The sequence below is a fragment of the Danio rerio genome, chromosome 14, assembly GCF_052040795.2.
Source record: "Danio rerio strain M-AB ecotype USA chromosome 14, GRCz13ab, whole genome shotgun sequence".
In the NCBI taxonomy this organism is placed as follows: domain Eukaryota; kingdom Metazoa; phylum Chordata; class Actinopteri; order Cypriniformes; family Danionidae; genus Danio; species Danio rerio.
In genome coordinates, this window is record NC_141034.1 from 42925001 (window position 1) to 42939274 (window position 14274).

At 35.1% G+C, this 14274-nt stretch overlaps 1 protein-coding gene across 4 annotated transcripts in view; it reads left to right on the forward strand.

Annotated features, from left to right (window-relative positions):
- fbxo38 (F-box protein 38) overlaps positions 1 to 14274 on the forward strand; it is a 31167-nt gene that overhangs the window by 4047 nt on the left and 12846 nt on the right. For 2 of the 4 annotated variants that reach the window (XR_015506950.1, NM_001433086.2), the window contains 11 exon segments: positions 1830 to 1993; positions 2078 to 2243; positions 3079 to 3354; positions 4548 to 4641; positions 4726 to 4856; positions 6045 to 6215; positions 7484 to 7626; positions 7809 to 8007; positions 8485 to 8625; positions 8902 to 9069; positions 11118 to 11648. Coding sequence is in view for 2 of the 4 variants with exons in the window: in NM_001433086.2 (NP_001420015.2) it covers positions 1830 to 1993; positions 2078 to 2243; positions 3079 to 3354; positions 4548 to 4641; positions 4726 to 4856; positions 6045 to 6215; positions 7484 to 7626; positions 7809 to 8007; positions 8485 to 8625; positions 8902 to 9069; positions 11118 to 11648 (2184 nt within the window). In the remaining 2 variants the exon portion in view is untranslated. 4 annotated transcript variants of the gene reach the window in all.

The window sequence follows — 14274 nt, forward strand, 5'->3', positions numbered from 1 at the left end:
CAAAAAAAAAAAAAAAAAAACTATTTGCATGTTTGAGTATTTCTTTGTCAAAAATTGCACACTATAAAAGATTATTTAATTCTAATTATTGATTTCAGTTGTATCTTTATATTTGTATTAAAAAATGACACCCTAACTAGTTGGTGCCAGATGGTTTCTCTGATATATAGTTTAAAGAGATTTAGCCCTTTTTATAATTTAACTTAAAATAATGTGCAATCCAAGCTATGACTCTGCTTCTGAAAGGTATCATACTTATGAACCTGATATAGTAAAACACTGACCGAGAGTCATTTTGAAAGTTTCTGTCAGACTTGATCACTCTATCATGTGTTTGTGTATTAAAAAATTTTCATTAGACTTTCAGTCAGGGCTTGGTGAGTGATCGAAGTCGACATTCAGAATCTATATTCAATCATAATTTTTCCAGGTCAATTTTTTCATGTACTTCCCCTACCGCATGTGGAGTCACGTGACCCTGTTCTGTTAAGGCTGATTTATATTTTGTGTCGAATTCACGGGTATGGTCTGACACAGTCTTTGTGAGCTTGCATACCCACCCACCTCTCAAAAAATTTTACTACAAGGCGCATGTTTGCATTACATTCACAGTGATTGGAAGCTGATCCAGGGATGATTTTCTATTACAATAAAATTATTATTTACATTACAATATTTGTTTTCCAGAAGATTCAAGAAATGCACTATTTAAAATATTGTTTACAGAATATACAAGAGTTTTTTTATTTAGAAGTAATACTGCTTATTTTCTACTTTTAATATGAAAAATATTAAAAATGTAAAATTTTGTTTCCCAAAGTGCAAGTTATTTATTTTCAGTTTTATTTAAGAAAAGAATGACTGTTGGTTTTAGGCAATGTCTGTTTTAATTTCAGTTGTTCAACACTGATGTTTAATGAATAATTATAGATAATAAATCAAGCAATTAAGTATTCATTCATTCAAAAATCTCTTACTTGTAATATGTGAGCATATTTACTGTACAAAACTTGTCAGTGAACTATAAGGGCAAAAAAATCTAAATGAATCAATAAAATAATAGTCCATTAACTGTAATAGAGTTAAAATGTTCAATTAATCAAGATTTTTATTTTAGGCCAAATTGCCCAGCCCTACTTTCAGTATAGTTAGTGTTACCATAACTATAGGAGACCTAAGACTAAATTGATGCATATATCTATTTAACAAGATAGCCAGACTGAGTTTCGCCATGCAAATATATCAGTGTATTTCTGTATGAATGATGTAAAATTATGTGAATTATTTTTTAAATGGTAGTCCAAGTCTGTGAATCTAACACAACACCTAAAACCATAGTATGTATAGTTTAAGACACACCTACAACAGTGGCCAAATTAGTTGAATTAGTTGAAAATAGCTCTGAGCACAACACTTATCAGAAAAAGTATTTTTATCTACTTTTAATATTTGGTATGTTCACCTTCTTCAGCAATTAAAGCAGCACATCTCTCCATAATAGTTTCAGTATATTGCCTAAGAGCTTCAATATTAATGTTATCCAATGCCAAAGGCTTTACTTTAGATTTTGTGATGGAACATGATTGTATGACATTGACAGCAAAAAAATGCCTAGCTTGCATGTTTGTTTGTAAAGAGAATACCCTAAATCTTCTCATGATGTCTTTATTCTATGGCATATAGAGCTTAATAATAACTAGGCAGATATTAAATTTGTGTGATTTGTGCATAAAAAGGCAACTGAAATCTCTAAAAATATGTCAAGTCTTTTAATTATTATAGCCACCGCTGTAAATGCTATAGTTTAAACTGACATGTGTATATCTCAGGTTTCACAGATTCCAGTTTCCTCATGCTGATGAAGAAGATGCCTGATTTGGAGCAGCTGTATGGTCTTCATCCACGTTACCTAGAGAGAAGGAGGGTCAGAGGTTATGAGGCCTTCAGTATTCCCGGTGTTTTAGAAGCTCTGCAGGCCTGTCCCAACCTTATAGTGAGTCCATAGCCATTTCATTTTATGGAGAAGGTTGTCAGTTATCTTTGTTTTCAAAAATGAACCTGATATTTGCACTTCCAGGGTGTGGAGACGTCGCATTTGGAGCTGGTGGAGGCCGTATGGAACTACATGCCTCAGGTTCACATTTTAGGGAAGTTCAGGAACCGGAATGGGGCCTTTCCTATTCCCTCAGAGAATAAACTCACCATTCCAGCTGCAGCTAAAATCCAGACACTTCATCTTGTCGGTGAGTTTCAGATTGCTTTCAGTTGGCAACTATTTTCCATTAATGCTGGGAAAAAAATTTGATTTGTTTTATTATCCTTTTGGATTTTTTAAGTGGTCATTTAGATATTTAAATATGTCACAAAAACATACAGTATACAAAAACAATGTATTCTGTTTTGTAGTTAAAAGGTGTAGTTAAAAAGTTAAGTGCAGTTCCGGTCAATCAACCAAGATTATTATTTTTTGTCTCTAAACCAGTCTTTCCCAACCCTGTTTCTGAAGGCACACCAACAGAACACATTTTCAACCTCTCCCAAATCAAACACATCTGAATCAACTAATCAGAACATTAAAATACACTCCAAATGCTGAAACTATTGGGTCAGATAAGGGAGACATCCAAAATATCTGCTGTTAGTGTGCCTCCTGGAACAGGGTTGGGCTAAAAAAATTGAATATGTTTTATAATTGTTTTTATACCTCTAGAATTGATTTGATCTATTTAAAGTCTACATGTGTAAAAAAAAACAGGGGAACTTTTACTTCAAAAGACCCCTATATCTTATATAATGTATATTTATTTCCATTCATCTGATCAAATAGAGAGGAGAGTTCTGTTTAATAAAATGTTCACTGATCGTTTTAAAAATACATCAACAGCATTTTTATTAAATCTCAGTTTAAGTCAGTAAATGTAGAATTAATTCTTGAGCTTGAATTGAATTTTTTGTTGTACAGGTAAGATAGATCTTAAATTAAATTGGTAAATCTGAATCAATTTTTAGGCCTGTTTTCAATCGTACATCTTGTTTACATTGTAACAAACCATTCTGTTTTTTTTCCCCACCCTTTAGGTGTCAATGTGCCAGAGATCCCCTGTCTGTCTATGCTCCGGCACCTGTACCTGAAATGGGTGCGCCTCACTAAACCTCAGCCCTTCAAAGACTTTCTCTGTGTTAACTTGCGCACGTTCGTCATGAGAAACTGCGCCGGTCCCACTAATTCTCTTAAGTATGTGCCTCTTGTCACCGGTTTGGCCTCTGCCCGCAACCTAGAGCAGCTGGAGCTGGTGAGGGTGCCCTTCTTAGGGGGACTGATTCAGCATGTGGTGGAAGATAGCTGGAGGTCAGGTACGAAGAATATTTTGGTAACTCTGTGTAAATACAACCCCAAATCAGAAAAAGCTGGGACAGTATGGAAAACGCAAATAAAAAAAAAGAAAGTAGTGGTTTCTAAATTTGCTTTATTTCATTGCACACTATGCAACAAACATTATGTAATGTGTTCCCCATGATTTTTATAGTTTTTCTATTTTTTAATAAACACATATTCCAATTTAACGTACATATAAAGTTGTAACAGTAAAGCATTTACCACTTTGTAATGTTGCCATTCCTTTTCACAACACTTAAAATACGTTTAGGGACTGAAGAACCCAGGTGATGGAGTGTTTCAAGTGTAATTTTGTCCCATTCTTCCTGCAAACAAGTCTAAGGAAGGGCAACAGGTCTTCATTGTCACATTTTTTACTTTAAAATGCACCACACATTCTCTAATGGAAACAGGTCGGGACTGGAGACAGGCCAGTCAAGTTGGAATGTGTTGCAGATCTGAATGACAGCAAAGGATGTAGATTTAAAAGTTAAATTAATTTGTCCAGACAAAACATGAAATATTTGTGTTCATATTGTCATACAAGTCAAAGTAAATTTGGAAATCACTACTTTCATGTTTTATTTGCTTTTTCCTTACTGTCCCAACCTTTTCTGATATGGGGTTGTGTGAGGCATATCACAGTTGCTGAATTAAAATTGTATTGTAGTCAAAACTGCAATTTAGAATTGTAAAAATTTCTCAATCTTACTCCCAAATGGTGATTTAGCTGTGTCTACTAAACTTTTGATAATCATTTAGTCATCTCAGTTTGCACCGTGCCTCTGCATTTGGTGTAGACTTGATGTAAATCACCTTTGGAAAGTAACTTTAAGTCATCAGCAATTAAACAATTATTATGAGTGGCCCATTGAAATCATTCACTCAAACCAGTTTTTTAATAACCGTCAAATTATTTTAATTCTTTAAAATGGACTGAAGTGATTATATTTTTTATCATCTAATTCTAGAAGATTTTATGTCTTTTTAGAGTGGGAAGCCATGTGTTAGAGAAACAAATAATTGTCAATTTATTCAGAATCCTACAGCTCTTCTTTAATGTTGCTTTTTCAATTTCTTTTTTTTTTTTCACACTCAAATATTGTTTTGTCTTTAAATATTTCAAACAAGAAAAGTGTGTGTTAAGTCTGAGACACTTTTGCTCTTCTAGGGGGTTTTCGCAATTTGCACACAATTGTATTTGGTGCCTGTAAAAATGCACTTGAAGTGGATCTGGGTTACCTCATCATTACTGCTGCTCGCAGGTAAGTCAGTTTAAAGAACATTATAAACGAAACATTTTCTGGTGCAAATCAGAGATGTTGACAGAATTTACTTTGGTTGTCCAGGTTGCATGAAGTTCGCATCCAGCCTTCCTTAACCAAAGATGGGGTTTTCTCCGCACTGAAGATGGCTGAACTGGAGTTCCCCCAGTTCGAGACTTTGCACCTTGGATATGTTGATGAGTTTTTGTTGCAATGTAAGTAATTTTTATTGTATATTTGAAAGATCACATTTTATCTTGAGACACTTTCCCTCACAGTACTAAAAAAATGATATGGAATATAAATATTTTTCTTGGTAAAAAATCGAAGTTAGAAATTCGACTATGGTGACAGCACTAGTGGGTCTTCAGGTGAATTGTATGAAAGTGTGGAAGATCACATTTTATCTTGTGATAGTTTTTTTTTCGCAGTATCGAAATCGGTATCGAATATCGTTATTTTGCTTGGAACCGTATCGAAGTTACAAATTCAAGATTCTTGACAACACTAGTGGGTCTTCAGATGAATTGTATGAAAGTGTGGAAGATCAAATTTTATCTTATACTTTTCCTTACAGTATCAAAAATGGTATGGAATATTGATATTTTTCCTGGAATTGTATTGAAGTTACAAATTCCTGTATCTTGACAACACTAGGGGGTCTTCAGATGAGTTGTATGAAAGATCACATTTTATCTTGTGATATTTTTACTCGCAGTATAGAAAACGGTATCGAATATCATTTCCCCATGGTATTGTATTAAAATTACAAATTTCAGTATATTGATAACACTAGTGGGTCTTCATATCACTAGTGGGTCTTTTACAATCATGTGAAAGTGTGAAAGATCACAATTCTAGGTTGTTTTACTTTTCCTCATAGCATCGAAAATAATATCAAATATCAATATTTTTCTTGGTATTGTATCAAAGTTACAAATTCCAGTATTGTAACAACACTAGTGAGTCTTCAGATTAATTGTATAAAAGTGTGGACAATTACATTTTATCTTGTGATAGTTTTCAATGCTGTGAGGAAAAGTATCGAATACCGATTTTAAATTTTTTTTTTGGTATTGTATCGAAGTTACAAATTCCAGTATCCTGACAACACTAGTGGGTCATCAAGATGATTTGTGTGAAAGATTCATAAAGATTTACTTTGTGATGTTTTAATGAACTTTTCAAAGTAGTTTTTAAAGTTTTAGTGAAATGGGATTTTCAATACAGGTAAATATATCTCAGGTTTTGTTAAATATATTTCCATTAGTGTTTTGATGATTAACAGAAGGCAAAGGTTGGATTTGGAACTGCAGGAGTATTAGTAAATGATGACATATTTGTTTTGGGGAGGGGTAAGGGTGAACTAGCCCTTCAGTTAATTGCTATGTTGTTTCACACAGGTAACATGAGCCATGCAGAGCTAGTGAAATACGGTCTTGCTGATGTGATTGAGAATCCAGGAATCATCACAGACATTGGAATGAAGGCTGTTAATGAAGTGTTTACCTCCATCAAGTATCTGGTTATTTATAACTGCCCACATCTTCACAACCCACACAACTGGATCACAGGTAATGGGTTCATCATCATTTATGCATGTTTGTAAGCTGAGAATGATTGTACATTAGACTGTTTTATGTTTTATTAAAGAGTGACCATTTCCATCTGCAGTGTCTGAATTGTCTAGGGCCCTTATTTTTTTTTTCCCCAAATCATTACTTTTTATAGCATTTCAGTATTTTTACTTTAAATTTTGTTCAAAAGATATACTTTTGGATATTTTTTTAAAAGCAAAGGCTTTACAAAAGTTTTTTTTAATGATTACTTTATGGTTTAATTTAAATAATAAATTCTTTAAAATGTAAGAATCAAATTTTGGCAAACAAATTGGTACACAAGGTTTACTGTTGAAATGAAACGTTGGAGGAGCAGTGTGTAACAATTTTATGAAAAAAAGCCTTACTTGGTTCTTTGTGTACATTCGATTTCCATATAGTTAGCATTAATATTCACACACACTGTACAGCATTTTCTACTTTTAAAACTTTTTCACAAATATTACTTCTATAAGGGGTTGAAACAGTGGTGTAGCAACAGTTTGTGAATATAATCAATTTCTAACGGAAGAAATGTATTTATCTTGTATGTATTTATTTTTTGTGACCACACTTCATTAAAATATTTTGATTGACTTTCTCCCTTTCGATATGTTATCAGAGGGGGAAAGCCCCACCCAATAGTGACAATCTCTCTCCTATTAGCATATGTTAATGTTAGGCTTGTTTTTGAAATGGCCATTATGCTGACGCACAGGCATTCGTAGCTCCACCTTCCTCTGAAAAGAGCACAATCTCATTTAAATTTAAAGCGATAATCACCAAAAGGGCATAATTAAGATCAAAGCCTAAAATGGGCAGTTTCAAAGAGTTATAATACATGAGTTGTTGGGTAATTTGAGCTGAAACTTCACATTCACGCTCTGGAGACATCAGAGATTTATTTTTACATCTTGTAAAAAAGGGGCAAAATAGGTGCCCTTTAATCTTAAATTTGTCTTATTTTTTTACGATAATAGCTTTCATAATCTTATTTTACAGTCTAGTAAAATCTTATAATAAAGGTAAACTTAACCCATGCAATTATACTACCAATACATTCCTTGGTAAATAAACTATAGAGTACATACTTGCTAAATAAAGTGAAACCATTTTTTACATTTCTTTTTTTCTCAGTATTTTCCAAATTGCAGAAATCATATGTCTCTAAATGTTCTCCTTTTGTCGATTAACATTTGATTTGAAGCAAATTGAAGTTTTCGTAAATATCTTTTCTGTTGCAGACCACTCTCGCTGGAGTCGGCTGGTGGACCTCACTCTGGTGCGCTGTCATGCTATCAAGCTGGAGTCATTCAGTCAGTTCATTGAGCTGCTTCCCAGCCTGGAATTCATCTCTCTGGACCAGATGTTTCGTGAACCTCCCAAGGTGAGCATGACACTATCGACCAATAAAAACAGTGGACAGTTATGTGCATTCTTTGTCAAGACACTGTCACTTTGATTACTTTTGTGTAAATAAACAATTCAGGATCTTTTTTTCAAAATAAACTCATCAATGCTACAAGAGTTGAAAAGTTGTAAGGTATGCTACTGTTTTGTTTGCCATAGGGATGTGCACGTGTGGGACTCAGTGCAGGCACTGGTATTGGCGTATCGTCTGCTCTCGTCAGTAATCAGAATTCCAACAATGATAATGACAACAATAATAACAACAATCACCAGAACAATAACGATGCAAACATTCCACCAAATAACAATGACAATCAGGTCGAAAATGTGCCTCAGCAGAACCACCGTGGCCCGGAAGGTACGTATTTACACTAATAATGAATTAATGTATTAAGAAAATTCAAATTGATCAAAAGGGGAAAACAGATGTAGGCACAATTTATACAAAGATAATTTAAATATAAAGATGTAAGAGTCACATTTCTAACATTTTTAAATGAATTAAAACACGTTACGGATGAGTTATGTGACATTTAAAACTGTATAAATGGTTGCAGAAAATTCTGCTTTATCATCACAGGAATAAATAGCAATTTTAAATATATTCAAGTAGATAACAGTTGATTTTAAATTGTAATAATTATTGCAAATATTGCAGTGTTTATCTAAATTTTATTATACACATGCAGCCCTTGTTATTATAGGAGACTGATCAAATAACCAATTAAAATGTTCCACCTGCATGTTTTTTATAATGTATGTATTTAATGTATGTCTAGTCTTTGATAATTATTTGGTTGCTTAAAGATATGAATTGACTTCTCGTGCCTTCCAGCAGAGATTCCAGTTGTGGAGGGCATGGTGGCAGAAAACATGGAGCCCGAGCCAGTTCTTGTGGCTGCCAATCCACAGGAGGAGAACCAGAGTTCCAGTCAGACTCCAAATCCTTCTCTTGAACAGGATGAAGAACAAGCTGGTCTGAAGAAATCATATAAACACTCAAAAAATGACATTTACTATTAGTTAAAACAGATTTTAAACTGAGCTTAAACAACACAATCCTTAGGGTTTAATTGTTTTATGTCCAATCCACTTAAATTTGTAACAATTAAGTAGTTAACTTAATTCCATCATGTTGTCGCATCACAAATCGATTATGTGGAACCCAGCATTTTTTCAGTGAATAATGCGAACAGGCAGGGTGTGTTTGTGATTTAAACCATTTACGTCTGTCTTCTACAACTTCACTCAGGGCCTAGTGGCGTTCAGACATCAGTAAAGAAGCCGTCTGTGGTGGTGTCGGACTCTGACAGTGAGGATGAGTACAGTCCAGTCAGAACTCCGGCTGCTGCACGCTCTCAAGGCCAGTACCCTGAGACAGAGGCCCAGGGCAAGAGCAGTACCGCTGGGACTCCACATGGTAATGAATGTTTAAAATCCTCATAATCAGAAATGGTTATTGCATACAGGCAACTCGGGGTTCTAGAATAACTTTTTGCACTGGTAGCATTTGTGCTCCACACATTCTTTTTTTAGGTGCACCAGCACAAAAGTTTATTGCAGCCAAAATTTTGACCACATTGCATTTTTCATAACGCCCTTCACTATCTCTGATTTTTTTAAACAACAACATGGGCCTAACGTGTGTCTGTTCTTCAACTTCAGTCACTGATGCATTTTTTTATTTATTGCTCTCAAATGGCTTGTCGCACCGGTGCAACCTCAAAATTTTTTAGTTGCACCATTGAGAGATAGTGCTTACATGCAACCTAATTAGTCGCACTCTAGAGTCATGGATAGTGTATAAGTAACAATGGAATGTTTTGCAATGAGCCATGTTTCTTGTTTCCCTATGTACAATATGTGAGGTATTTACAGAGCGTTATAGCCGCTATACCATGTATAGTTTTTGTTGTTGTTTTTTTGTTTTTGCTGCTTATGGTCTTTTTCATTATACTTCTGTCCCATGTTTATTTCTGATAGAGAGGGAACCAATGTAATGTAATATTTATTTATATAGCGCACTTATAGTGTAAGTGCTTCACAATCATCAGTTGGGTCTCTCCACACCACCACCAGTGTGCAGCATCCACTTGGATGATGCGATGGCAGCCACAGGATAACGGCGCCAATGCGCTTACCACACACCAGCTATTAGTGGAGTGAAGAGACAATGATACAGCCAATTTGGTGGATGGGGATGATTGGGAGGCCATGATGGGAAAGGGCCGATGGAGGTACTTTGGCCAGGACACACCAGGGTTATAACCCTACTCTTTACGAGAAGTGCCATGGGATTTTTTAATGACCACAGAGAGTCAGGACCTCGGTTTAATGTCTTATACGAATAACGGACACAATGGGATTGTAAGCCCTATAATAAATAATGCCATAAATAATGTTATTATATATATTTATATATTTTTTTTATTTTTTTAATGGCTTTAGGTTTAGTTACATTGCTTGATTCAAATTGTATCATCTTTGTCTATATAAATATTAATGTCTGTTGCTTCAGACCAGTATAATGCACCTTTGCTGATGTTTAAAATAGTAAAAATTGATTTTTCATAAATCTTTGTAGGAAAAGAAATCTTTATCTTTTATGCCCTGGCTTTAGATGGTGTCAAATATTTAGCATCTAAAAGTAGCACAGATTAGTGTAAAAATGTAATTACATCAACAACAAAAAATTAAACATGTTTATTATTAACTTTCTTTTTTACCATTATTTAACTTTATAGTTAATATTTCTAATCATTCAGTAATCTTATTATTGTCAACATTTACAAATACTCTATTAAATCTAAAATCTGTTCACCTTTATCAGTTAAACCTGTTCTAACATAATGTTATACTATTAAATGAATGAGCTTTTACATAATTACTTTATATTCTAGAGCAGGGGTGTCCAAACTCAGTCCTGGGGGGGGCGATGTCCTGCATATTTTAGTTCCAACCCGAACCAGCTAATCAAGCTCTTTCTTAGTATACGAGAAACTTCTAGGCAGGTGTGTTAATGGAAGTTGGAGCTAAACTATGCCGGACACCGGCGCTCCAGTAACGAATGTGGACACCCCTGTTCTAGAGGTTTCAATTATTTGATGTCCTTCAGCATTTTTATTTTTATGTTTTTATTATTAACTTAATTACATTAAAAGTAGCTTGTTTCTGATTTCGGGTGTTTTTTTTTAAATATATATATTTTTATCAGAAGTAGACATTTCTACCTGTTTTTTTTTTTACTTCCATAACCTGAATAAAATTAATCACAGTACAAAAAAATCAGTTCTATAAATCACACTCCCTATTATGTACATGTGAATTAAATAAAGAATTAAATAATTATTAAAATATTAATAAATAAAATAAGAATTCAAATAAGTTTGGGGGGGAAAAACTAAATTATTAAATGATTAACTAATCTGATCTTAATATATGCTAATAATATATGTCATATCCCAACAGGTAAAGGGAAAACTCCGCTGCGCAGACGTGGACCCCAGCCTCAGGAGCTCAGCTGTGAGAAAGGCTGCCAGGTGACCAGCGAGCAGATCAAGGCTGATATGAAGGCGGCCACTGAGACGGCTGAGCGTGGGGCCAAAGATAGAAACAGCGGATCTGCGCCTGCTTCAAACTACTCTGCTGGCAGCTGTGTTTGCTCCATCCGCTGGAGAGAGGACTCAGCCAATCAGGACGACCAGGGTGGAGCGGGAGACATGGTTAGGACCCGATGCACATGCAACAGGTCTCGTTCCAGCTCTGAAAACAGGACTCGCAGTGGCCATGGCCTGCCAACAGGGGGCGACAACCATAGAGCAGAGGAGATGGAGGACAGGCACTCAAATGCTTCAGCCAGGACTCCGAGCTCCTTTGAGGGGCATAACAACAGGACTGCAGGCCACTCTTCACATAGAGGCCCTACAGACGAGTTCCCCAGGAGACCCATCACTCGCGCCCGCAGCCGGCTGTCCTCTGTGCCTCTGGTTTGTGAGTCAGGTAAGAAGAGAGTAGAAGTTATACTACTTGTATTATGCATTAAAAGTAAAAACAAAAGAGGCATGCTTTTGAGTGTGTAACAGAAGAGTCCACATAAACAGGAAACTATGACCTTTTTTTTCGGATTGGGACGCTATTATACCCCAAGTCTAGGAGAAAGCAACACTGGTTATAATAAACTAAATAAGGTTGTCAGTGGTGGATTTCCCAAGGGAAACAAACAAAAAAAATCTTATGCAAATTTTACAGGCCCCGGCAGTGGAACTCGTAGGCAGATTAAAAATGCCTAAATTATCAGGAGAAACAAAATCACATTGAGACTTCAGTGTCTTTCCCGAGGTGCAGCTTAGTAGCATCTGTTTATTAGCATTCATATTATAGCAAACATATCCTCACAAATCATGTTATGCAAAAATATCTTCACCAATCATGTTTCATTTAATCAAACGTAGAGATTTGTTCCCTTTGTTTGTTTTGTTTTTCTCTTTACAATGATTATTTCTTCAAATACTTATACACTCTGTACTCTCTTAACACATATTAATATTATACCTTCTGTATTTTAATCAGTAGGACACAGAATATGCTTTAAACAACCATCAACAAACCAATTTGTCAACCATCTATTTCAGTTTTCTTTCTCTGTAAATACCTCTATATATAACCTTTTACCATAAAACTACTAAGCTCACAGAACAATCATGCGTCTGTTCTTTGTATCATTTAAATTGTAACAGGTAAGAGCATCACACACCGGATGTAACACGGTGCGCACATGACAGTTGAAAAGTATCGCACACCATACGCACACATTTGCATGCTATTTAAAAATGGAACTATTCAGATGGTGCTCTGTGGCACAGCAGACATATGAACAGTGTCCTGAGTCGTGGCTGGGCGTCGCGGAAAGCCGCTGACTTGCGCCGCCGCTGTGTGTACTCTGAAAGAAACCTATGTTTAGAATTCATCTTTTGTTTTTTTTTTTTTTTTTTACAGCACATCTACAAAGACAGACTCCCCTCTTTATTATCATACATATATAAAGCTGGATTTTATATTTGTGTGTGTTTGTGGATACAATACATGAATCGCCCCGTCTGAAAATATTGCAGCAGATCTTACAGTCTGTCATAGCTTAAAAAAATAAAAATCATCTGTTGATTCGTTTATTTGACAACATAAGCAGAACTGCCTACTAAGAACGGAAGAGAAGGCACAAACCAGAAAGAACAAAAACATCCTGATGTATGGCAAACCAAAAAAAATAGTTCTATGAGTTATAAAATGCATGGTTCTGCATGGCGCATCGCCGAGCAGCCCTTTTGGTGTGTGTACCCCTTACACTTGACACCAATTACCAATGTTACTCTCATAAACCTTATACATTAACAAATATAACCAATATATCCAAATAATAAGTCATTTTCTGTTCAATTATCACATACTGAGTAAAACACATGTTATCTATTGAGGAGTAAGTTATAACAAACGTAACTTCAGCCAACTGTCATTTTACAGGTACTTTCATCTGAATCACTCTACTCAATTAACAACTGTAAAGATGCAATTTACTTTAAAATCCATAGGGGATGTGTACTCACATGTTTTTACATTAATTAAAATAAACATATTCACTTTTTATGAAACATACCTGAATTATCAGGACATACAAAATCACATTGAGACTTCAGTCTTTCCCCAGGCGCTGCTTAGCAGCATCTGAAGTAAACACGAGTATGGCCATGGTAACCCACATCGCATACTTTCTGAACCGATGATGTTATTTTGTTTCAAACACAGTCATTAGTAGTGATCAAAAAGAGCATAGAATCACCAAGACAAACTCTAGTGCGATTTGGGGAAACTACTAGATGGCGAGGCGGGCATTTTTGAATGAAAATTCCAATAGAACAACAGAATATTATAAGTTTGTAAAATAAACTATAAAAAGTGCTGATGATTGTAATAGTAAGTGTTGTATTGTCGTCTTTCAGGTTGTATCAGCTTTAATGTGTTTTTAAATAAATAAGTAAAAAACAAAGCAGCTGTTTGCCATCGCGGCAGCAATAAGATCCAATAGACAGCCGATCGCTTTCACTCCAAAATGGCGGAATCCGGGGCTGTTGCTGGGCGCTGCTATTGCGTTGAAACGCTCTATTGAGTGTCGCCTCTTGGTAATTATAAGCTCTTTGGTGATAGTATATGACTTTTAACAGTATATAAGTAAATAAATAGATGCATTAAAAACAAAACAAACATTATTATTTTGGATACACAAAAAATCCTCATCAGTCGACAACAAATGCTCAGTTGAGAGTAATTGAATAGATTTTTTGTAGATAAAAGTAGCAATTTAAGTGAGAATCTGCAAAATAAATAAACTAAATAACCTGTAAGTCTTTAAAGAAAATACAGAAAGCTTACCTTCCTACCTAAACATAAAGTCAAAAGTAATCAAATTTAATAGACAGGCCACCCCTACAAACTCAAATTCTCAAAAAGTTGCAAGCATACATTGACATTTGTACAAGAATACAGTTTGGTCTTTGGCTGGAGAGGTGGGGAAATCAAGGAGCTCTCTACTTCTAGCAACCCGTGCACTACAAATGAGCTTCTCGAACTCTGC